The following is a 24,439-nucleotide window of genomic DNA, read 5'->3' on the forward strand; positions in this document are numbered from 1 at the left end:
TTGAAATGCGAAAACTGGCTAAACATTAGAAAATCGTAGGAAATTTATTAGATGAGCTACGAAAACTGTACATGAATGGAACGGCCACCTAGAAATGTTTAGCCTTCCTCAAATAATAGAAAAGTGTAGGCAATTTTTACTTCTCCGAACAGATATTTTACAGAAAACAGTCGTTGGGTGCCCCTGAAGTATACGTTGTGCTACTTAACTTCGATAAATTGTCATCCTTTTGCCTGAGAAGTGGTATTTTGAACAATTTTGAAGGATTTTGAGTTCGCTGTTTACCGTTCCTCTTAAAAGGCAAAAAAAAAAAAAAAGAAACATTAAACTGAACTCAGAGAACCACTGAAAAAATTGAGAGAGTTGCTCCACAGTCAATCTTGAGTCTCACGTGAATTCATAGTTAGGAACCCTTAAATTAAATATGTTAAGTATAAGAGCTATTAAGTACAGTCCTTTAATTTCCCCACACAATAAATTATTTACTTATCTGTCTCTTGAATTCTGTATTACAAATGATCCAAACGTGCACAGAACAGATTCCAAATTAACGGATTAAAAATGTTTTAGAATCTAAAACATTAACAGCCATTAATATCAATTGTTTAACATTACCCCTGACATTAATGTCATAATCCTACTCCTTTTCTAACAAAAAAGAAATACAATAGCACTGTTGATCAAAGAGGACTAAGGTGCGGCAAAATATATTGTTTCTATGTGTTTATTGTGTCGTTCAGCGTTGTTTATTTATATTGTCACTGCTCATCAATGCATATAATCAACCCGTTAATATAACGCCCACAACTCAGTTTTGTCGGCGGCACATTCATCTTTTGCATATCCATAGCATTTGAAAACGAACTTCACCGGCAAACTGTAATAACAACCTGAGTCTTAAAATCTTGTTGTACAACATGCGACAGACGATCAGGCATTTACAGATGTCTTCAGTTGCATGTTCGTGACACACTGTTGGTGGAGACCGGCCTCATCTCATCTTCGAGTTTAACGGGAACAATATCTTTTAAAAAGCGATTGTCGATTCCAGCAAAGCCCACTGCACACGTACGGACGCCGTGGGATGCAATGCTATGTTTACGTAACATAACAGACCGGAATAGACGCTTGGAGCAAAGGTAATTCTAATCTTGGTTTCTAACTTTCTTAGTTGCGTATGCTCAACATAATGACGCAAGACCAAAGACTGCATGCATGACTCAAGAGATTACGATCAATGTCTCTAGACCAGAGTTCCTTTAATTATATGTTGACGTTAGAAAACGGGCTGAGATCGAAGCTTAGAGCCTGAAGTTAATTCTATACTCGTTTTAATAATCCTAAAGTAAGGGCTGCGACAGTGAACGCAGAGCAAACGTCAAATTGGGTGCAACATTCCGGACATCTGAAGAAATTTACCACGCTCTATATCGAGCATTTCTTTTACCATCTAACATACTTGCTATTAAGTTTGCCGCACTTGTGTCTCAAGGGATAAAAACAAATCAGTTTTCCCAGTTACCCCCAAATATTTTCTGGTTTCCCAACAGCCTCTTACTAACTGCGCAGATTGTTTAAATAATAAGAGGATTAAATCTAGCATGGTATTTCATGATCCGCGCTTCATTACGTACACGTATCCGATCTGTTGCAATTATTCATAAATTTTTAAAATATTTCTTACTGAGTTCTGTCGATTCAAGGACGATTTTGAAAGTTTTGGAAGAGAGGATAAACAAACTTGTTACATGCTGCCTAGCTGATCTGAAACGTAATCGTAGCGAAAATCGCTGTTACAAAGAGCCCAAAAAATCCGAGAAATTTCGGTATAGTTTTACAGTCATAATAAGGCTTTTGCAAGGTTTCATTGTAACTTCAAGATAAACTAAAAACTGCCAACAGGATGCCAAGACTGTTTTAGCAGTTTTATGCAGCCGGCCGGATAACGAATTTAACTAGAGAACGAAATACACTGCACTTATCTGCAAATATCAAGAAACGTTTGATAGAAAACAAGCATATAGCACAAACCACTGCACGAAACAGACTTTACTAGGGCACCCAACGAATTCTTTCTTTAAAATAACTGTTCGAAGGAGCACTATTGGCAAGAACAGTTTATTTGGAGTTTTTCTACTAACTTACTAACGCTTTTCGGAGGTTTTGTTTGTCATATTTCATTACCAAGATATTGCGATTATTGTTAAATAAAAAAGATCTCCTGAAAATAAAAATACAAACTACCCCTAAACCACGTCCTTGAACTTTCGATCGGACCCATCAAAGGTTACCTAACAGTTTTTGATAAGACAAAAAAACCACTTAAGACTTCGAGATGACAACAGTTCCCTAAGACTTCTAAGCAGATAAATAGTTTTAAGGGCAGCTCCAACATAAGTAAACAGGCTTCTAAAGCATAGAAGCTCGTAGAGAAAACCATTTGGAACTCTTCCGACGTATTTGGAGTCATTCGATTGTTGGATGACCAGTCATTTAACAACTTTTTTGCGAATATAAACTGATTTAACTTTATTTACCAATGAATTATCTATTCTTGAAGATTCATCAGAGCTTTTCACTGTTTTGTGTGCGTTTTTAAGTACTGTCTAAAAAACGAGGAGGAGTGTATTATCAGGTTTTAACATTCGAGGCGAAGCTGGTAGTTTTTAAACCTGGCAATAGACGACAGCGAGTGTCAGTTTGAACGGCTTCAATATCTCTGATATAGATCAACTCATTCTTGCACTAATATTTAGATTTGGGGTTATTTTGGTCTAAAAAATTGGACTTAAAGGTTAGCTGTGTCTTTATCAGATATAAAGACACTCATTAAACTTTAATTTCTTTTGTTTTTTTCTTTATGCATTATTAATAAGTTTGAATAATCGTTAAGTGTTTGGTTACTTTGTAAGTTTCATGATCATGATAATTGCAACAACTCTCAATGGGCCGTTTATTTAAACGAAATCATACTCGTTCCAACGTCCAACACAATTATTGGACCTCATTACATCAGTTGAATTATCAAGATTGGCAAAACTGCCGTTCAGTTGTGCAGTTCACTAAACTACGGTTAAATGTTAAGTTAATCCAGGTTCCCTTTTCCTTTGTTTAAAGCATTGTAACTAGTCAATTTAGAGCATCCAAACACAGGAGAAAAGAATATACCGCAAGGACTTACTTGGTAAGAGTTCAGCTTTGAATTCAATTCATACGCTAATCCCGGGTTAACTTAAGCATGCTTTGAACACCAAATGAATCGAATTATTTTCGCAGTGCTAATTTGAGGCATTATTCTCAATTTCTGTGGTGTATAAACTAACCTCCGTAGTTAGCGCTTTCGTTAAGGAGGGATGCGCTCTCGCCAGAAAAAACAGCCAGCTACGTAGGTTAGTGGATAACATGACTGACATGGATAAGACTATGACGCACTAATTCCGACTAATGCCATTGTCTCCTCAGTTTTGTTTACTTGTATAGCTATTTGGAATTAGTTGTATCTGTTTCAAGGGTTATGTAAAATAACTCTGTCTTCAAACATATTAGGGCTTTTTTCGGTGTTTTATGTAGTACGTTATGTTGTACAATCAAATTCTTTTTGTCCTAATATTGGGCGATCCATTGACAGTAGTTTGTATTTAATCCACCCACGCTCTAGCAGCCATTTCTTACTGTATTAAATATGACCCAAAAAGCGTATGAAGATGACGCAAAAAGTGTTTAAAAAAAATAAAACTATCGCTAACCGTTTTATGTGCCATAAAAATCAAAAGGGAAGGTCAAGAAGCCCTCAAGTTTTTTTGTTAAGAACAATTTATATCACTGAGGCGTGGCAAAAACCATGCGTCACGGATTGCGTAAGTTTCTTGTTCCTAGCCTCGTTCAGTTGTGAAAAATGTATTTCTAGAAACGTTGATTTTTAGACATTTTGTCCTTCGTTTCACAGCTCACTGATAGTTTACATTCCCGTCTGTTTTTATCAAAAAACTAAAGAAAGTGAGACAAAATAAAGCATTCGAGCATAAATAACCCGGAAATTGTGCGTGGGAATTTAAACAAACATTTTCAATGACGCTTCAAAAGAAACTGAGTTCAGTATTGAGCTGCATTTTAGGCATTGTAGCGACCAGAAGGTACGTTTTGATTAGCTTCCACAAACACGAAGAGAGAAGCCATATTTCTAGTTAATTTATACTCCAGAAGCGGGGAAAGCCTCGTGGCTAAATTGCCTGCGAGACTCACGTAACTCTATAAATATATTTTGTTTTCAGGGCGGTGTGAAATGGCAGTAGGAGAGCCTTATCCAGAGACCGAATCAAGCCCAAATGGAGGAGGCCTTGCTGTTGCAGCTGAGCCTATCCCAGAATGGGGCCCTGCATTGCAGACATGGCAGTGGGCTTGGGAATTTCACTGGATTGGGTTTGGTACGCTCTTCACTCTTTTTGCGTTGTACTCTTTGGCATCCCTGTTACAGATAGTCAAGGGGAAACGACGAGGAAAACGAGGGCATTTAGCAATGGTCATTTCAAGCATGTTACTGATTCTCGGGCTGACAAGGGCTTTATTTCTCTTTGTCAATCCTTACGAGTCTCCACAGTGCTACTTATTGCCTAAGTGCCCCGTGATGCTGACTCGAATACTTTTCGGTATTGCCCTACCATGCATCACAGCTTCGTTCTCACTGGTCCACCTGGCGTTTCTTCAAGTTACGAAACTCAAGCTGTACCCAGAAAAACTCCAAAGCACTAAATTTCTGACCTGTGTCATCGTGTTTCATTTTGGACTTTCGTTCATCACAGAGATTACGATGTCACTGTTTGCCGACGCAGAAACACTCAGTATCGTGTGCCAGTCGTTCTTCGTCGTGTTTAGTTTTGTTCTTTCTGTTAGCTTCATATATAGTGGCACTAAAATTGTCACTTATGTAACTCGTAATCACAGCCACGTGACTCGCCTCGGGCAAGCAAGCCTGCGTGCAAGGGACGATGGAACAGGAGAACCTGGCACCAACCGTTTATATCGCCCTAACGTGGCTAAACTCGTCAAAATCACCTACTTTACAGTGTTGCTTGGGTTTGTAAGCTGCGCGCTTCAGTTGTACTCGATTATTGGTGTGCACAAAATGTACAAAGGAGAAGAAATGGAGCCTCCAAAACCTTGGCCTTGGTTAATATTTCAATCATTGTACCGCGCGGTAGAACTGGCGGTGGGTTGTACACTTGCTTACGTGGGCCCGCGGCAAGTCAGACGCAATATTCACCCATTCATTCACTGTTCTGCCTTTTGCCGAAACGCACAAAAAAGAGCCAGATCTGAAAACAGTGATTCCTCCAATTACGCCACAAACATTGGCCGAACTAGTAAAAAACGATTGACTGTAGAGCGAAAGGATAGTGCCGCGTAGATTAACGAAGAAGATACGAGTTAGAGGACACAAATGATGGAATGAAAAAGGACATACACGTATCTAACCCCAAGACCAGTAAAACGTGTGCTGATTGTCGCTACAGGCACAGCCCTGGTTGATCATGACAAAAACTTATAAAATTTCTCGAACTAAAAATATCACCAGATATGTATAAAAAATTCCACGAAAGTTTTAGGATTATATATGAGCGAGATTAAAGGAATACAATAGAAAACATTTAAAGATATTGATCGACAATATATATTTAAAACGTTCGGCTGCAGTCATATGATTGATCAGGCGACTGCTATTCTACGTATTTATTTTACAAGTAGTCATACAAAGCATATTTGAAGTTATGTTCACCTTGTGGAAGAAATAAAGAATTAGTTTAGAAGACAGCATTTCTTATTTTTACTATTTTTCACTTGGCTCGTTTCTTTTTGTTCAGGAGAATGTTACATAACCCCTGCTAATTAGTCACTGTTGCAAAATTATTATTAAAGTTGGTAGCGGCCTCAATATTGTAACAGGGGAGTGCGGGACTGAAACAATAGCTAATAACCGCAGCAAAACATTGCAATATATATCTTCCCTCTTCATACTTCCTTCCTTACATTCCATGGCTTCAAAAGACCTCAGAAATTTTATAACTTGTTCCCGCCACTACGATATTCTCGCTAAAACTAGTAGTAGAGTGACGACGGCTACCACGTTTTCCCGCCAAAATGACGCTGTCTCACGCGCGCGCACTACCGGTACCTATAACTAGTAAAATCTTGTTCTCGAAGTCGTCTTCGTCTTAGAATCTAAAGCTCTCTAATTATGACCAACACCCCAGTACAATCGTAGGGAATTTAGAGGTTTAGAGTGTGACTGGGTTGATGTTGTGTCGAACTGTACAATGTTAGCCTGCAGTGCAGGCGTTTTCTTCGGGTGCGCGAATGTTGTGCTCGCGAAAGCGCATGAGGAAACTCGAAAGAGGGGAGGGGGTCCTTCTTTCGCCCTAGCACCTACCCTTAGGGTTTCTATTTTCACTCTCCCTAATCTTCCTCCGTCATAACAAAGATGGCGGTTACAACAGTACGAACATAAACACGCAGCTTTCGCCCGCCCAAAATACGCCTGCACTGCAGGCAAGCACAATGTACTTGTCAGTACGAGCCTGTGCAAGAAACTGGGTGGAAATTTCGTCATCCCCAAAACCTTTCCATAGTGAAACTCGACACAACACTGATCCAGTCTCAGGCTATATTCATACTATACCGGATAGCTTTTCGTGGCCGTATGAACAGCAACGGCCTGGAGCAGCACCAGTCGCTCACACACATCGAAAATCGTGGCGGAGCCGTTTGGCCGATAGGGTTTATGCACTAAAACCCAGTCCTCACTCCTAAATATTTACTTCCGTCTCAGTGGGTTCCAGGCCTCGCTTCTACTTAGTTACTTCCGCGACGGGCCGAATAGGTGTTCAAACTACACATAAAATCTACCCGATATGTGACGCTCCACTTTCGAGATCGGCGCAGCGCAGCTTCGCTTCGTCCTAGAAATCACTCCGCCACAACCGTACTTGTGTGAACAGAGGCCCTATCTCGCGATATGATTTGCATGGCGGCTCAAAGTAGTGCGAAGATGGCCTCAAGCTCAACCTCAAAGTGATAATGAAACAGTGGAACCTCGATATAACGAACACCCATATGACCAACACCCTAGCCTGCGTAGCGTTTCCTTCACTCCCCTCCCTCTCATTCCTCTTTTTTTGCTCTTGTCCCAATTTTCTCGACGAACTCGCGCGGAAACGCTTGCTACGCAGGCTACCAACACCCCAATATATCTAACGACTGAAATTCTCCTACCCAGCAATTTTTCCATCCCCTTGGTAACGATTCATTATATTCACCATTTGTACATCTCCCATAATACACCCTGTTTGCACCCCAAAATTTTCCATAACCTTTGTTTGTAATGAGAAATTGAAGGCAATGCTTATGCAAAATTTGGGGGGGGGGGGGGGGGGGATAAGGTGTATAACTATGGTGAGAATGACAAACAAGAACAAAGAACAAGGATACTGAAACTACCATAAAACTCAGCATATCGAAAGGAAACAAAAACATACGGAAATAAACCCAGCTTTCTCGAGAGTGTTGTTATTTAATCTTAACAGCCACGCCGTCATCACCCTATCTCTCTAATGGCTTCGCAAGAATACGAAAATTCTTCACAGTTACCGGGACATGGTCTTTCCGTTGTTCTATCGCACTTTGTATCGCCGGTTAAATTTTAAACACGGGACCTTCCACAATTCTCAAAAAGAGTCACGCATCAGATCGTGATCAAGTAGTAACGGAATATATTTGAGAGCATTCACCAAACGCTTCACTCAAATTAAGTTTTCAAGTACGCAAATTAAGTGAGATTGGTACACATGTCACACAAAAGCATGCAAACCAAGCTTTTGTGTGTAAAGTTTCTTGAGGGTATTGCGGAAGCAGTCCTTCACTTCACTTGTCTTAGGACTTCGAAAGACCTTAAAATGTCACTCCATAAACGTCACACATTTGTTAAGAGTCGGGCGAATGACATTTGGTCATTTTTCTCATTGGAGATTAAAGTAAATAGAGTTTTCAGCAACGCTCGAACTCACGCCAAACCATAACCGTGTCACGCTCTGGAAGGAAACAATAACTGCAAGCAATGCCAGGAAAACTTCCCGTTTTTTGCAAACATCAGAAACATTGTCACGGAGATGAGACGTATTAACCTCTGAGCCCAAAAAGTTAAAGTCTTAGTTTTGCCTCACGCGCATCTCTGACAGAGTCACGTACACGTCACACAATCTTATGACCTTGTGTCAGGTCTGGCAGTAACGACTTCAATTGCAGGCGGTACTTGATCCAGGCAAGATCTTTCTCTTAGCATTTCAACCCATTATGATCTGTACATCTGTTCTTCCAGCAAGGAGGGATAATCAGCTTCCAGAAAATCAATGGCATCACCATCGTCGGGCCGCCACCACAACGAGTCTTCGGCCATCCAAGTCTCGTCCTCATCAACTACGTTATGAAAGTGTTCTTCATCTTCATCAGCGAAATTATCATACTCATCAAACTCGTCATCATCGTCTTCATCCTCGCAATAGAAGGCACCTGATAGCGGTATCCATATACTGTTAGGGTTTTGAACGCACGCACATTGGAAGTTTAACTACAAAAACGTTTTAAGTGTTTGAAAACGGAAAGTGCAAAATTATCGGCCCTTCTTTGCCAATGTAATCTTGCATGAGTGCAAAGAGATTTTCAGCGAATATTATATGATTGGGAAAAAAGCAAAGAAAGTTACGTTAACTAATCAGTTTATGCATCTTTGCCGATGTTTGCACTTGACGATAGGATATCCCTCTGAATAAAACAAATAACGCCTCCGAAGTTTGACAGCGGTATGTCAGAAACCCGGGGGGGGGGGGGTACTGCCATATATGGGCTATATAGGTATGTCCCGCTGTGAAGAGTATGGTTTTCAAGCAGTTTACTCTAGGAGAGGGTATATAAATCAGCGCGTTTGGGTCTAGAATAGGGTATCATTTTTCAGGAAACTGATCAGTTGGTTGACGATTCTATCTAGACTAGGGATTTTGGTGTAAGGTTTTGTTTTGGCTAGACTGTGCTAGTAGGATAGGGGGTATTTGGGGGGTTTACTCTAGTATAGGGTAGCAAAATTCAGCTGAACTAGCTCTGGTATAGGTTAGGGGTTCCAAGGTCACAGCGGCACGTCCTCACCCAGAAATTCCTAAAGTACTCCCCCGGGGTCAGAAAACATTTGCACTGTAACTGACTTACCTGAACCGTGTGTTGGGACGGCATCAAACCTCTCGCTAATGGAGTAATCACTGCTACTCAGTTGACAGCGCTGTAAGGTCTGCTGTACTCGGGATATTTCCTCGCCATCAATAGCTGTACCTAAAGGGTTATTCGACAGTTATTATGTTAGTAAGGGTAACCGGCTTTAAATCTTAGTCGAGTCCGAGCTGTCTTCTGATGAAAGAAATCGGTAAACGCTTACTTTCTCTTTAGTCATAAAAAAATTTTCTTTAGTATTAATTGAGGAAACTATTTTTCCGTCTACTCCCGGCCGGGAGACGAGACCACCACTTGCCGTGGTCATCCGAGCCACGCGAAGGTTTAGTCGTTTGCAGGGCAAAGGCAATACTCTCATTTCTCAATTATTTTAAGACCTTGAGTGTTGGTCCGGTCCTGGGAATCGAACCCGCGACCTCCGACTCTGCAATCAAGCACTTTACCGACTGAGCTAATCATGCTGTCTGTTTCGAAACCCTTCAAAGAGAGGCGAAAACAAAAACTAAACTCATCATCTTCATCGATTAGGTTGGTAAAAGCCGGTTAGGCAACACACCAATCACTTACAAAATAAGAAAGTAAAAATTACATACAACGTAAACTCGACCTAGGATGATAATATGAGATGACATATCAACATCGAGATTAAAAATTAAGACAAGAGTTGCTGTAAAAGTTCAAGTGGAGCTTAGTCGTTACCTCCAAGAGTGCAGATCAGAAAGGGTCGATCCTCCAATGAACAGTACCGTGTTAACAATTCAAGAGAGACATTCGTAATGCTAGAACAGCCACTGACATCCACTGCGGCCAAGTCATGACAGTGTTTTAATAGACACTCAATCGCTATAAAAAAATAACCAGGCAACAGCTTTTTAACATAAAAGGAGCTCTTGTAGTTCAGTTCTATAATGAAACTTGGATTCAGTGTACCTGGATCCTGCGTTTGTGGATGAAATCTTAGTGTTAACTGTTAGTAAAATACTCTCACGTACTTCTGTACTTATCTGTTTATTTATCACTACTGATTTTTTTAAATACCGGTTCCAAGTAAAATAAAATCTGGAACCAGAGTCGAACGTTCAGAATTTGCAAACAATAAAACTTGAGATACCCTGGGCAACAGAGGTTCTTTTTTTTCGTGAGGCGGAATACTTCGGTGTCGGCCGGCGCAGGGCAACATATCTTCGGCCGAAGGCCGAGACCACGCACCTTTTTTGGCACCCAGGATAGTATTGAGAATTCGGCAATAACGATTCTGCGTTAGCTTATAAAGTGGGTATCATAGCGACTCTCCACTGTATTGTAAGATTGCAGAACAAGAGTTGGTTTTCTCGCGTTTTTCAGGAAAGAGAACGCAAGCGCAAGGCGGATGTGGATCGCGAGCCACACGCGGATCCACAATCTGATATATCTGCCTTACATTTATCAGTGAGTGCAGTGCATGCACGAGCCTCTAACTTTTCCAGCGAGCCATTGGCACACAGGGGTACCAGGCCCTCATCGGTTATCTGAAAACGAATAGGATGTTTTATTATTAGTGAATAAGTCCGACTAGTTGTTGTTTTTTATCAGGGCTTGGGTAGGTGGAGGGAGGGGGGAAAGGGCGGCTGAAGAGATGCAGAGTCTAGTATTATTTCAATGCTTCCAGCTAGGAACCACCAAGTCGCAGTATTTGTCAGTTTTAATCTAATTTTCAAATCAAGGAAAACTGTAACAGAAAATCGCAACTCGCAGAAAAGTTACATCACATTTCGTTCCACCCAGACTGAAAAAGAAACGGAAATCATGGAATATTGGTAACTTGCCGAAGACACAAGTTATCAGCCCTTTATAGCCAACAAACAGCAAGTAAAAGATAAAAGAAGCACCATCGCTTAGTGTTAACTACTTGATTTTATTATCGCTGAGAAAAAACCCATAAATAAACAATACGTGGTAGAGGGAACCAACCTTGTCTAAGTAGCTAATAACAAGAGAGGAAAGCTGATAACATGATACTAAACACTGTAATCCTGTATCCGTTACTCCCCCGTGACACGAGTCAAGATTCAGAGATCTGAAAAGTTGAGAGAAGATAATTTGTTAATTAACAATTATTGGCCGCGGCTAAGTATGATATTTAACAATTATTCCTCGAGCCCGAATAGGCTCTGAGTCAATAGCCCATTCGGCCTTCGGCCTCATGGGCTATTGACTCAGAGACCATGAGGGCGAGAGGAATAATTGTTTTAGTAAAATCCAACTAATTGGTCAAAAATATCGAGAATAAAAAAATTTAGCTAGTTAAAGCTAGACTTTAATCCTTTTTTGCCGCCAAAAAGCCCGCGCTTTTCGCTACTAGTGGGCTATAACATATAGTAGCTCAACTAATCAGAACGCAGCATTGATAATAGACCACGAGTTGGATTTTACTAAAAAGAATTGTACAGATCGAAGGGGATGTTATTCACCGTAGCCTGAGAAAACAGCCGACATGTCGCGACGCCACCACTGGTTTCTCCGCGAAATGACGCCTGGGAAAGGAGCGCAGAAATTCCATACTGATGACGGGTCACTACCCAGATCTGGGTTCATTCATTGAAAACATCTCTAACTACTTTACAACCTTTCCTCCTCGTGGGCTTCCTTCAAAACATTTTGCCAGTTTCCCGGCACAGTTTCAGAATATGAAGAGATTTTTTATTTTCTTACAGACATGCAGATACTCCTCAAAAAGATGCCACCTTCGAGCAGTATTTTTGCTTATTCTTGCAGTTGTTACGTTCAGTTTTAGTCAGTAATTCGGCTACTTCGTCTTTTCGCCATTTTCTCGAGTTTACTTATACCAAAAAAGCTAGGCTGCCGGACCGCTACCTGGAAACGTTGTATCAATGACAATATTTCCGAACATCTCACTTGATGGTTAGCCTCCCACGCAGGCGTCTGCCTGCGTGGGAAGCTACTTGATGGTTGCACCGACTTCGTAACGAAGAGTAAATTCAGTAACTAATTCTGTGGCTCCTGGACATATTACGCTCCATTTACACCAAGTATTAAACACGTATTTTATCTGGACTCTCATATTTATTCATTTCAGACTGACCAGGGGCCAGTTGCTTAGAAACTCGCGTCTGGTCTTACTGCTAACCTCTGACTTACAATAAGGAGTTTTACAGCCTTTTCCAGGCGTTCAGATAATGAGGACCGCGGAAAGAGTAGTGAATAGGAAAAAAAAAACAGCGAGGGGGGTTCATAAAGTGTTCACTTTATGAACGCCTGGACCAGGCTAAGAGTTTTTGTTGCGCTGAAGGAGGAACGTTAGTTATTGCCTACGACGTCAAGACATGATGATGATTACATTCAGAGGTTACTTGCATAATGCTCTTACAGCAAGAAGCAGCAAACTTACCTTAAATGAATACAGTTTCTTCCGATCCTATATAGCAGCTCATCATTAACCACAGCATTCTTAGACAGATCCAAGTCTTTCTAAACGAAGGCAATACAATACAACATCATAGTTCCTACCTTGCTTGAAAAAGGTGAAAATTAAAGTCGTGTTATAAACTAAAATCCTTGGTACAACATGATTGGTCTTTGACCTACTGTTTGATACACGATCCTGTCTTAACCTTCACTGAAAGGAGTAAAACTAGTAAGCTTGAGATGACTGTGTTTCAACATGCCTCTGTGGTGCCCACAAATGAACTAGTAGGACGTGAACTGCAGGTGCGTACCTGAAGAGGGAGGGGGGGGGGGGGGGCTGGGATGCCCGTGACTCCCAGTCTGTGAAAAATTGTTTTTTGTCCCTATAATGCAGGTGGCGAAAACGCGCGAATCCGAAGAATCAGCCCCCTGCCTCTTACTGAAAGACATTGTGACCGATGAGCAGTGAAACTAAAATAGGGTAATTTAACTTTAGCAGACTGCCGTGTTTGCGGATTTTAGTTGATATCGTTATTAGGTTTGTACTCACCAGCAGCGACAAATTTTCAATTCCACGTAATCCATGAACAGTAACTATTAAAAGTAAGAGGCTTCCATGAGTCAACTCATAAATACGAAAAAATGCGATCAATAAAAAGCTGATTAAACTCACTGGAAATAATCTTGGCTAAAAGGATCTAAAAATTCATCGCAACCATCTCTTAGCCATTGCATAAATAATCTTTCCAATTACAACAAAAACAAAAAACTAGACTAAAGAGCCCCTGGATTTTAATTCTGATTTGAAAGTGATTGAAGAAGAAGAAGAAGAAGAATACTTTATTTATCCACGGTTGTCTCATCAGGCATATCTATAATAATTAATTAAAATTTAAAATTTAAAATTACAACTAATTTTATATATTACTACTTTACTTATTTACAAATATAAAATATAAAACCCTGCTTTCCACGAGAGCCGTGCATTACTAATCTAAAAACTATAACTAATTGTAGTAAAATGACCCGACTACCACAGCCCGGCTTTGAAGCTTTCTAGTGTTTTTGCTTGCCGTAACCCAACTGGCAGACTATTCCAAAGCACTGCACCAGTATAGCTGCTAAAGCTATTTTTCAAGTAGTTTGTGCGGGGCTTTGGAATATTTAGTTTGCCCTCGGCGTCTCTCAGGGAGTATACGGTGTCACGGTATATAAACATGGATCGCATATATTTAGGAGCGAGTCCATTTAAAGATTTGTAAACCATGACAGCCTTACGAAAGCTTCTTTGTGACTCTAGTTTTTGCCAGCCAAGAATTTCAATAAGGGGATCGGCACTAGCATCATAGCCAGAAAAGGTTAAAACCCTAGCTGCTCTGTTTTGAAGCTTTTGTAGCTTGCTATTATTATTATTATTGCTATTATTTACCATTATTTCCGGCCTGAGAAAACTGCAATGATTCAATCATACAGCACTTCTGTAAAAAGAAACTGAGTAAGTCGGCCAAATAGACTAATATTATTGTCATCGAGCATTTAAATGGGATGTGTCGCCTAATTCTGTGATAGACTGACTACCTTACGTCAGTCAGTGAGCCAGCCAGCAAGTCAATCAGTCAGTCAGTCAGTCAGTCAGTCAGTCAGTCAATGAGTCAGTCAGTCGGTAGGTAAGTAAGTCAGTCAGTCAGCTTTTTATTTGAAGAGGGTAGGTATATAAAAATAGCTTAGCCGACTAAAGACCTTTTTAGCAATGTGTTTGTGTTTTCCAAATCGAAATGGGGTTTTGGAAGTACATATGTATATGTTTTGAGAAGAGCAGAAAACCAAAGTATCAGGTTCCAAGGAAAGTCTCTGGGCTTCAAGAGAGAAAACCAACAACAAAGCTAATATACAAATGAAAACTGGAATGGGTCGACCCTGGCACATTCTCACCTCTGCTTGATTCCTAAATTACATTTACTGTAGAGTGAGTAATTCATGAATAGCATCGTTAATTTTACTAACCTGAGTGAGCTGTAGTATGCCCTCATCTGTCAGCGTTATACATCCTGAGATATTGATAGTTTTCAGATCTTTACATTTATCGCCAATGTAACCCATACCTCTATCCGTTAACTAAAGATAAATCAGGGCAGGTTAAGACTGGATAGAAAAAAGGTCTTGTGATGACGAGTGGAAGACAATTTTGTGAATACGTTGGTTTTGAAATACATAGTTGTGATTGGCTGAAACATTTTGCTACGCTTTCTCCACCAATCAGAAGAAAAAATTTGAGAGGAATTGCATGAAAGGACTATGGCTTTTTAAGAAACTACATGGGTTCTAAGTCAGTGGGCAGATGAGCTAAGTAATCAGCTGAGCAAACTGTAAATTCCAGCAAAACATCTGCTTCAACCCCAAAGTGCCAGTTAAATCCTACAGACCCAATGTCTGATTCAACCACTTGTGGAGAAACTTGCCAACGATTTGAGCCAAAACACTCAAAACTGACCATAGAAATTTCACCCTTTTTAGTCTTAAGCGAGTTAGCCAAATGAGATGCTATTAATGAGGCTTTTTTTAAACTAGAATGGCTCCAAATTCAGGGCTGAAACAAATCTTTTGATTTAAGAAAACAAATTAGGTCTCTGAAAAAATTAGTCACTGTTGCTTCTAGTCACACATGTGTGCTAATGCATGTATTTAGTTAGAGCTCTGATTTGTTGATACACTTTTTGTATCAGTATGAGATTCTGGGAAAATAACTCAACACCAATCCATCCCCTAAACCAACATTTTGCCCTAAGTAAGAAGTTAGTGTTAACAATGGGCAAAGGTAGGGGAAGGTGGGGAGTTTTCCAGGATTTTATAGCGACCCTTTCTTTCTGGGTTAAATCAAAATTTTGCTCTTTGAAAGAGGGTACTTTTCACCATATAAAAGGACAATACACCTCACCTGAGTACAATCCTTAAGATGCAAACTCTTACATGTTGGTGGAAGCATGAAGAAACACTACAACCACAACAAATAAAGTTAATATGGAGCAGATTACTCAGCCCTAAGATGGAAGCAGAAGAAGGAAAAATCACCTCATGTTTGTTGTTAATTTGACAGTAAAATAAAATGATGGCAACAATGATGTTAACTGGGGATATGGTGACATCCACATTTAACTTAGTTCAAAGATGTGAAGACAGTTCCTACTTTTGAGTCTGTGGATGAAATCCAATGATGTGACCATTCAAATAGAACCTTTTATGCATTGCTTTCACATGATATTGTTTGTTTTCCAGTATATAAGGAAATAAAATTTGGAGCTTACTTTATTATTTTAAATTATCAACAACAACAACAACAATATTATTATTTACCATAACCAAAACAAGATATGTAGTTATTATGTTAATTAATTAAAAAAGGGTACCGAAAATGCCAGGAAGCCAAATCTAGTAAGATAATTTAAACAGAATATTTACAGCAATGTGTAACATGATGATAATAATAATAATAATAATAATAATAACTTTATTTGTATAGCGCTTGATCAATAACTGCTCTAAGTTCTAAAGAATGCCTAATATAAATACAAAAAGATTAAAGAATACAATGCAAAGGAATGTAATGCAGTCATACCTGTCCTTTGAGGCTTTGCTTTCCTTCCAAATTGATGTAACAGAGCTTTTTACAGTTCTTAAAAAGCCACCAGAGCCTACAAAAATGTAAACAATAAAACAATGTTATGATGATAATAATAATAATAGTAGTAATAATAGTAAAGACCTGGCCATAGAGCTCTCCAGGTTATGGCAGAAGCGTGTAACAGTTATTCCAATCATTGTTGAATTGCTGGAATGAGTAAAGGGCAACTTCAATAAGGCTCCAGTCCATTGACACTGAGTGCCAAAGCTACAGCTTGCCTGCTGTTCTGGCCTCTGCATATATCTTGCAAAGATTTTTAATCTGCTAAGCTTAGAGGACTGGTTGTACTCTGCCTAGTGGATTTGCTGCCCAGTACAGCAATAACTTGCATGTACTGTGAAACTTGAACATCATCATCATCATAAAGATTATAATAATGATAATAACAATAATAATAATAATAATAATAATAATAATACTTTAATTATCCTCTCCCATTATGGGGCTTTTCAGGAATAATGAAACAAATAAATTTAAATGCAGGAACATAACATGGTTAGAGTACCAACTGGTAGAAGGTTAACCAGTTGGCTATTTTAACAAACATGGCCAAGGATTTTAAACTCGGGACTGCCAAGAACAAATAAGCTAGCGATCAGGGTGGGAATTGAACTCAGGGCCTCCGATTATTGGAAGTCCAGCACACTAAATTTCTTTATAAGGAAAAAATTGAAAAATATTTTTTTAAATTCACAAAACTCTCTAAGCATTTAACTGTCAAAAGGAAGACTTAACCAAAAAAAATAATATTTAAGTAGGCTTTTCTTGAGCAAGCACAGATTGCCTTGTTGCACTTGCATTTAACTCAATGAGAAATACTTCACACAGGGCACCCCCATTTGAATACAGTCTAAAGTAAACCATGTTTGTTTACCAGTAAATGTTAGACACTGGTCAGTTTTTTCAACACTTACCCCTTCTCCCCTAATCTGAAACACTTTTGAAGAGTAACTTTCTGTAAAAGAAAAATGTTAGTAAAGTAAGCACAATAAAGTTCTTATGCTAACATTGATTTCAGTTACAATGAACAAAAATGATGCTATAGGCCATTTGTGGCTGGGGGTTGCATGACATTTTAATGTGCTGCAATTATGGCATACAACTCTAACAATAGCAGAGATAAAAGAGCAAAAGAAATAGTGGCTCTGCCAGTTTTTTAGGTTTTTATTCTGAATTGTGAGATTTTAATGTGGTGTGAATAATGAAAAATACAATTACCAACAAAGGGATGAAGCTGAGTATGATAATAAGAATTATGCAGATTGAGGAGGGTGTTAAAACAGTTGAGCTACAACAACATCTGCTGTCCTTTTTCTAGTGATTGTCAGTACAACTTGCATCAAATGTATCCAAACTGGCAAACGTCTTCCAAATTTGGTCGATGCTAGCTGGTTATGAAGAATTAGTAGGGGGGATTTAGGCTAATCGGAAACTGAGAAATTATTATAAGTGCATTCATGAAAAAGTTGCTGACACACATGCCTTGCAGTCCAGCAATTTTTCCCATACAAATCTTATAATTTTCCAGAGATTGTGGCACCCATACAATCTAAGTCTTACAATTTTATGCATCATTAGCCTCAAAATTGCTCTTCTACCTAATTTTCTAATACTCCATCAATCTCTGGTGTTCTGTAACTTGCATCACATAATTTTTTTCTACCAGGACTTAGGTAACATAACTTCAAGCAGCACAGGTCCTATTGATGTTATTGATGTTATACCTCTAACTGTGTACAGCTTATCGACAAAGCTTTTATTGATGATGTACCCACATCAACTCCACTGATATTAAGTTCCTTTAGTGCTTTACATTTCTTTGCTGTTGGCAAGGAAAAAGACACAGGCTCGTCAGGTTGCTCAAAACTGATCACCATAGGTCATTGCAGTTTTTTTCTTTAATCTTTTCACTTGTTTTAAGTACTTCTATTGTGTAAATGCTCTGTTAGTACTGAAATACCATGGGTACACTATCTCTAGAAACAATGGAGTCAACTTAACCCTACCACACCTAACAGTGGCCAAAGTAAGATGTTCCCCAGTTTCAAATACTTTTGGTCCTTTCTAAGAATGACCACTATTTGAATACTTGGTAACACAAGCACACACTCAACAAGTAACACTGCAACTCAGACCGTCTCAAAGCTGAGTCTAATGTATCAAGGAAAAGGATAGCCTGAAAGCAGTGAGCCACTATTTGTAAACTACTCAGTCAGGCACACATTTAGCTATATGCATGCTTATTAAATTATCAATTTCTAGGAAACTCAAGATTATATAATGACTGTAAGAAGAAAATGCCAAGAGACTCGCTTGACATTTTTGGAAATACATCACTTTTGATAGCCCATTTTACAGTGAGCCTAACTTTAAAGGAACATTTATATGACTCTTACCAATACAAAGAATTGCAAACTCAGTTAAGAAGTGTGGTGAAAGAGATAAATCCAGAGATTTTAGGTTCTGGCACCCACGTCTTAAAATTGACCACAGAATTTCGTCAGTTAGACCTGAATTGAAAGAGACAAATGCCAACCTGTTGTTAGGTACTGGGTATAGATTTGCTTTAGCTTCTGGGGGTGATAATAAAAGGTAATGTATAACAATAAGTTTGATTCAAAGCAAGAATTACATTTTGCAAAAACCAAGAAAAAAATTGATATAAAACGAAGTAGCCGTTTTTGCATTAATTATGCAGATCGAGGAGGATGTTATCCGCTGAGGCTGAGGGCTGAGGTGGATAACGTTAACATCCTCCAAGATCTGCATAATTAATAATTTATGTCCCGGCAATGCTGCATAATTAATAATTTACATCCTGGCAATGCTGCATAATTAATAATTTACATCCCGGCAATGCAGGGAAGACAACTTCCAATACAAAAACACACTGGCAAGTGTTGGCATCCTCATTTAATACGTTCAATGTGGTGGACATAGAAAAAAGTATGGAACAGAGAAATATAAAAAGCATTGTCTGATAGCCTAAGGCTGGTGGATACTATAACTAGAGGTAGTGCTTTCATCTAGACATAGCAAACATCATCTTAGCCCAGCCCAATGAGAGGCTTTGTTAAGACTATGATGGTGCTGGCGTCCTTGAAAAATTGACAAAGGAAGAGTTCCCCCTTCTCTCCTCCGGGTCCTGGCTCTAGCGATAGCAATCTGTTTTCCCCAACCTTCAAAAATGTTCTCTAGCAACCACATTTACCTCCAACTCCTTTAAATGCAGAAAATGCTCCTTTGAAGTCAAGATGGGTGATGTGGTGCCATGACTTAATAGCCAGCAGTCTCCACTGTCTGCAAACTAAATTACAAACACATTAGTTAAACGATACCAAGAAATTCTGAGGGCCTAGCCTCTAAGGTTTGAAACTGCTCGACTGACTTGAATCGATTTTCAAAGAAAATAGCGTTGGTGAAACCTACCAGACCAACCCTTTTCCTAACCTTCTTTCAAATGACTTCTGTTTGCTCGAAAGGTTTTAAAAGTGAAATCAAATATTAACAGTTATCAGTGTGACTGACCAATAGGGCTCTTAAATGGTGGTGTGTGTGTGACTGTGTGTGTCTGTATGTGAAAGTGAAGGGGGGGGGGGGATTGGAGAGGTGAGGGATTTGGTGGCTGGGTAATAGACACAGAGTGGGTGGCTCCATCGAGGACAGGTTATGGTTGGAGTGCCAGACTCAGGTGTTACCAAGGCAGCTGACTTCCATTTCACCTGCAATAGATGTTATTAACCTACTTAAAACAATGCAATAAACACCTTTGGAAGTCAAGAGATCAGCTTAAACCACGGACAAACTTTGTTGAAGTAATGATAACATTGTTACTTACAGTAACTTTAAAGGTGGGTTAACATTTTAATCCTTCAATCTACCACTAATCTGCATCTAATTTCTCCTTATAAGATCACTGCTCAATCAAACATAGAGGACATGACAAAAATGGAAAAAAAAGGGAAACTAATACAGAGAATATAAGGACAGTACAGGAGAACCTGTTGATATTAGGGCTTTGAGGGTTAGTAGAGTACACAGACACATCTTTGTTTTACCTACCTCTTTCAACTCTGGTCCTATCCTTTGGACTCAAATAAGAGAAAATATGGAGCATGGTGTATTCATTTAGCTTTAAAATGGGTGACCTGTAATAAAATTAAAATGAATACTTTTTGTTATTAATATTGGTACAGAGCTCACTGTATTACTAGTCAAAAAATAAAATTTCCTTTTCCACTAAGGTGGCAATTCTGGTAATAAAATATAGCAGGGTTGGGGGAGGAGGGTGGTTAATATGGTCTATATGGGTATGTGCCACTTTGAAGGAAATCGTTTTACAGCAGTCTACTCTAGGATAGGGTATAGACATCAAAGGGTCTTGGTCTAGAATAGGGTATCATTTATTGGAAATTAATCAGTGGCGATGTAGGAAGAGGTTTTGTTTAGCTAGATCTTAAGAATTCAAAATACCGGGCTAATACTAACTTAAAAAGTGGGTAATTGTTTGAACAGATGGACGAAGAAAAAGAACCAAGAATTGTTTAGATTATTTTGCTTAATATACATACACAGATTTAGGGTTGTTAAGATTCTGCTTGATAGCATCATCTTCCATTGTAACATCTCTCAGTTCCTGGTTACTGCCACCATTTTCAGTGAAAAATTCAAGAGCTTCCTACAGCATAAAAGTGTCAAGAGAGTAAGCACAAAGGAGCTCCACTGAATTTTTCTTTAGACTATTCGTACTCCCTGCCAAGGAAAGTTTGTTTTGTTTAAATATCACACCCCTTAACAATTTAGTCAGTTAGAATACCTTTCCCCAAAAACAGTGTTCTGGCAGCTGTAACGGAGCATTCTGGGTACCAGTATTAATTTATTATTAGTTGAAAACATTTGGCTTTATTAATTTTTTAAACCTTTCAGCCACGTAAAATAGCATTTCAATCTCACACAAATATTATAGACATTTTGTTTTTAGAGCTCAGAGTTATTTTTTAGTTTAAGTTAACTGTAACATGTTCAGGCTTCTTCCTTTGGATTCACTTTCCATTTTTGCATGTTTCTGTACTAAATTTTTACCCTCTCACCACTGTTCCCACAATCCTGCAATCCTCAAGTTTTCTATCAGGTGATGCTACTCCCAAAAATGTTTTGCAAAGTGTCCACATTTCCTTATCTCCAGATACCCAATCGCATGTAGCAGATAGGAAGAACAGAAAAGTGATAGGGTAACGAAAGTCATGTTGAGGAAAATGTGTAATTAACTTGCATCAGGTCAAAATCTAATTTTTATCTCTGACATTTAAGAAAATACATAAGAAAATGGAACTCATGTTTCTTACTGATCTTTTGAAATATTCAATTCTATAAAAATTAATTTTTGTTAAATACCACCTACTAAAATCATTAAATTCATGTCTTCCATTTATAGCTATGATAATCTAGAATACTATTCCCCTTTTGGTCCCAAATATCTACCTTCTAATTTAAGAAAGCTGAATCATGGATCCTGAAAAATCTATTGGGGACCATTATTTTAGGAGCTACCTTTAAACTAGTAAACTAGCAAAGTGCCAATGAAAAGCTAAATCATTTACTTCAGTAGCTAACCTTTAAAGTGGGCTCTTGAGCAAATCCCTTTGATCCTGCGCAAAAGAAGAGCACAGTTATTATCGATACCAAAGAGTTAACTGTTATCATGGTCAGTATGGATAAAATCATCTGGGGCACAAATTATCTACACCGGTAGTTACAGATGGCCATTTTAAATCAATAATTTTATTACAGACACTGACAAACCTTTTTTCTTCCTTTCAGGAGAACAAACTTTCATGATTCTAATTTAAAGAGAATAAAAGATCCACAAATTAATAATATTATGTGAGGGGGACTACACTTGTAAAACCATAAAATGCATATTTATGCCAGTTGTTACTTATTAATGAGTAAATAAATTGATAGAAATAAATCACGTAAATGGTAACATATCCATTTACCTCTGATGTTCCAGATCAAATTTTCATTTGGAAGATGTTGGTTGTTGAGTGAAAGGTAAAAACTTACTGGAGTATTTGAAGCAAAACCTCACAGAAAAAAATGATGAGAAGCAACAACAGATTCTCTTATTCTACTGATATGTTAGTTTATTTTCCCTAAGTGATTCATGTGATTAATGTAACTTCTGACTCATTTTGTTATTGTTGTGTTTTCCCATAGTGAGTGAGGCTATTTCAAAGTGCATTGTATGTTCCGTAAATACCCACAAAGACCACCAAAAATTGTGTAATGATCATGAGGTATTCAACTTGAGTTCTAGTAACTACCCTTAAAAAAATCTTTCAGAAAATGAGATGACTTTCTGATTGTCACTGGATCATCACTGATTTGATAGGCTTTTGAGACGCTTTGTTAAAATTACTCTTGACGATATGACCTACTATCAATAAGACAATCGATGATGATTTGACATAGTTTGTGTTTTAACCTTCCTTCCAGAGTTCTTTCTTCATCTGAAGAGTTCTTTGCTTTGTTTGCTTCCCATTCATTGCTAAAGGTCACAAATCCAAAGCTACAAAAGAAAACATATATAATTGGCCTGTTATTGTGTCATTATGCAGCTTATTGAAATTTATGCTGAGATAAACTGAACACTTTGTTTGCCCACTTTTTCTTATACTTTTGGGGGTGCTACAATAGCTTCACAGGGTCCTTTCGGAATTTACAACTTCTCTGTCTGAGGACAGGCCATTATGTTCATGTTACTTTATGCTGATCATACTTGTGGAGTGTTCTTCTCCCCACCAAGCCCTCCTTTTGCTGAGTATATGGTAGGTATAATAAGGTTACGCTGGTAAATACTTAGCCTTCCACGCAGACGTGCGATGAAGCCCTAAGAATGTCTGCGTGGGAGGCTAGTAAACACTGTGATGGCTGTGCCTGGGTGGATGCTACTCCCAGTGCTGTCATTGCTCCATGCTGAACTGGGTAGCCGTTCTTGGCTCCACTGGCCCAGCCCTCCAAGCACAGGCATCTGCCTCCATTCCCGGACTAATTGATAAAGTAAAATATAATATATCCTCATCAAAAATAAATAATAATTATTTATTTATTACTTTTTAATCAAGGTAATTATTAACAGTAACTTAGCTGAAAAAGAGCACTAGCAAATTCTACCAGCAGATCAGTCTAAGATTCTTGGAAACTGTCCACCTACCCTTCCCCTAACCCAAAATTTTGCCTTAAAGGGGCTATGTCACGACATCACGAAGTTAGTGTTAACGCTGGATTAATTAGGGGAGAGGTAGGTGGGGAGTTTCCCTGGCAATAACAGGTCATGTTTAATTAAATGCAGAAAATGTGCACCTCGAATTATGTGGCATACTTACCCTCTAGATCTTTTATTCATGCGATTTGTAATGATTTCAGCATGTACGACTTTTCCAAAATAGCCGAAAAATTCCTTCAATTCTCTTGACTTCACTCTATAGCTCACGTTGCCAACAAACACTTTACATTTATTCGCGATAACCCGTGTTTTCCGACAAAACTCTTCGGCTTTTTGCTGCAGTGACCTAGACTCTGAAGGGATGAGGCCACTTTTAAGACAGTTATTAACCTGGACAGGTAGGGCGAGATCTAAGTCAGTGTCATTAGCAACGATAGATATCAGTTGTGCCAGACCTTTGTCACGTTTTAGGTGATGAAGTGCTTTGAGTTTGTCTAAGTTTGGGCAAAGTCTACTCATCTGCGTGCAAGGACGACTTCAGTAATAACGACCGCCTTCTCAAGCACAAATTTTCACTATGTAAGCAATTCTGGATAGAGCATGAACTTGTTACAATAGCTCCTCGCTCTTCCCACATCTTCCAGTGGTGGAAATTTCTGAGCCGCCGGTAAAATGTTTGGCTAGCAGTAATCAGGTTGTTAAGATATCAGTTAGTGTAAGCTAACTGAAATGTACAAGAAATTTTTTTGGTAAATCTTCTCTTTCTTATCACAAAACTGAAAAAATGATAGATAAGACAGAAAGTGCCCATTCAATTTCATCAAACTCTTTGACTGCCGAAACAGATGAAAAAAGATAAC

General features: G+C 38.8%; 2 protein-coding genes across 2 annotated transcripts; one reads left to right on the forward strand and one right to left on the reverse strand.

Moving 5' to 3' along the window:
* Window positions 1–3,849: 3,849 nt before the first annotated feature.
* LOC140952925 (uncharacterized) lies at window positions 3,850–5,806 on the forward strand. The gene is made up of 2 exons (XM_073402380.1): window positions 3,850–4,133; window positions 4,272–5,806. Exon 2 carries the CDS (start codon window positions 4,283–4,285, stop codon window positions 5,402–5,404), a length of 1,122 nt encoding a protein of 373 aa, XP_073258481.1. The 5' UTR covers window positions 3,850–4,133; window positions 4,272–4,282; the 3' UTR covers window positions 5,405–5,806.
* A 132-nt stretch (window positions 5,807–5,938) lies between these two features.
* LOC140952924 (uncharacterized) lies at window positions 5,939–24,196 on the reverse strand. Its single transcript, XM_073402378.1, has 21 exons — window positions 23,740–24,196; window positions 22,839–22,922; window positions 22,154–22,191; window positions 21,965–21,999; window positions 20,923–21,029; window positions 20,414–20,499; window positions 19,563–19,658; window positions 18,748–18,861; window positions 18,076–18,173; window positions 17,266–17,306; window positions 16,286–16,361; window positions 15,608–15,664; window positions 14,677–14,787; window positions 14,102–14,150; window positions 13,223–13,266; window positions 12,656–12,735; window positions 11,218–11,323; window positions 10,688–10,775; window positions 9,967–10,110; window positions 9,250–9,369; window positions 5,939–8,559 (listed from the first exon to the last, which is right to left on the reverse strand). The coding sequence occupies exons 1-21, from the start codon at window positions 24,096–24,098 to the stop codon at window positions 8,342–8,344; spliced, it is 2,151 nt and encodes a 716-aa protein (XP_073258479.1). The 5' UTR covers window positions 24,099–24,196; the 3' UTR covers window positions 5,939–8,341.
* Window positions 24,197–24,439: the final 243 nt, after the last annotated feature.

This window comes from Porites lutea, chromosome 11 (genome assembly GCF_958299795.1).
Source record: "Porites lutea chromosome 11, jaPorLute2.1, whole genome shotgun sequence".
Classification (NCBI taxonomy): Eukaryota; Metazoa; Cnidaria; class Anthozoa; order Scleractinia; family Poritidae; genus Porites; species Porites lutea.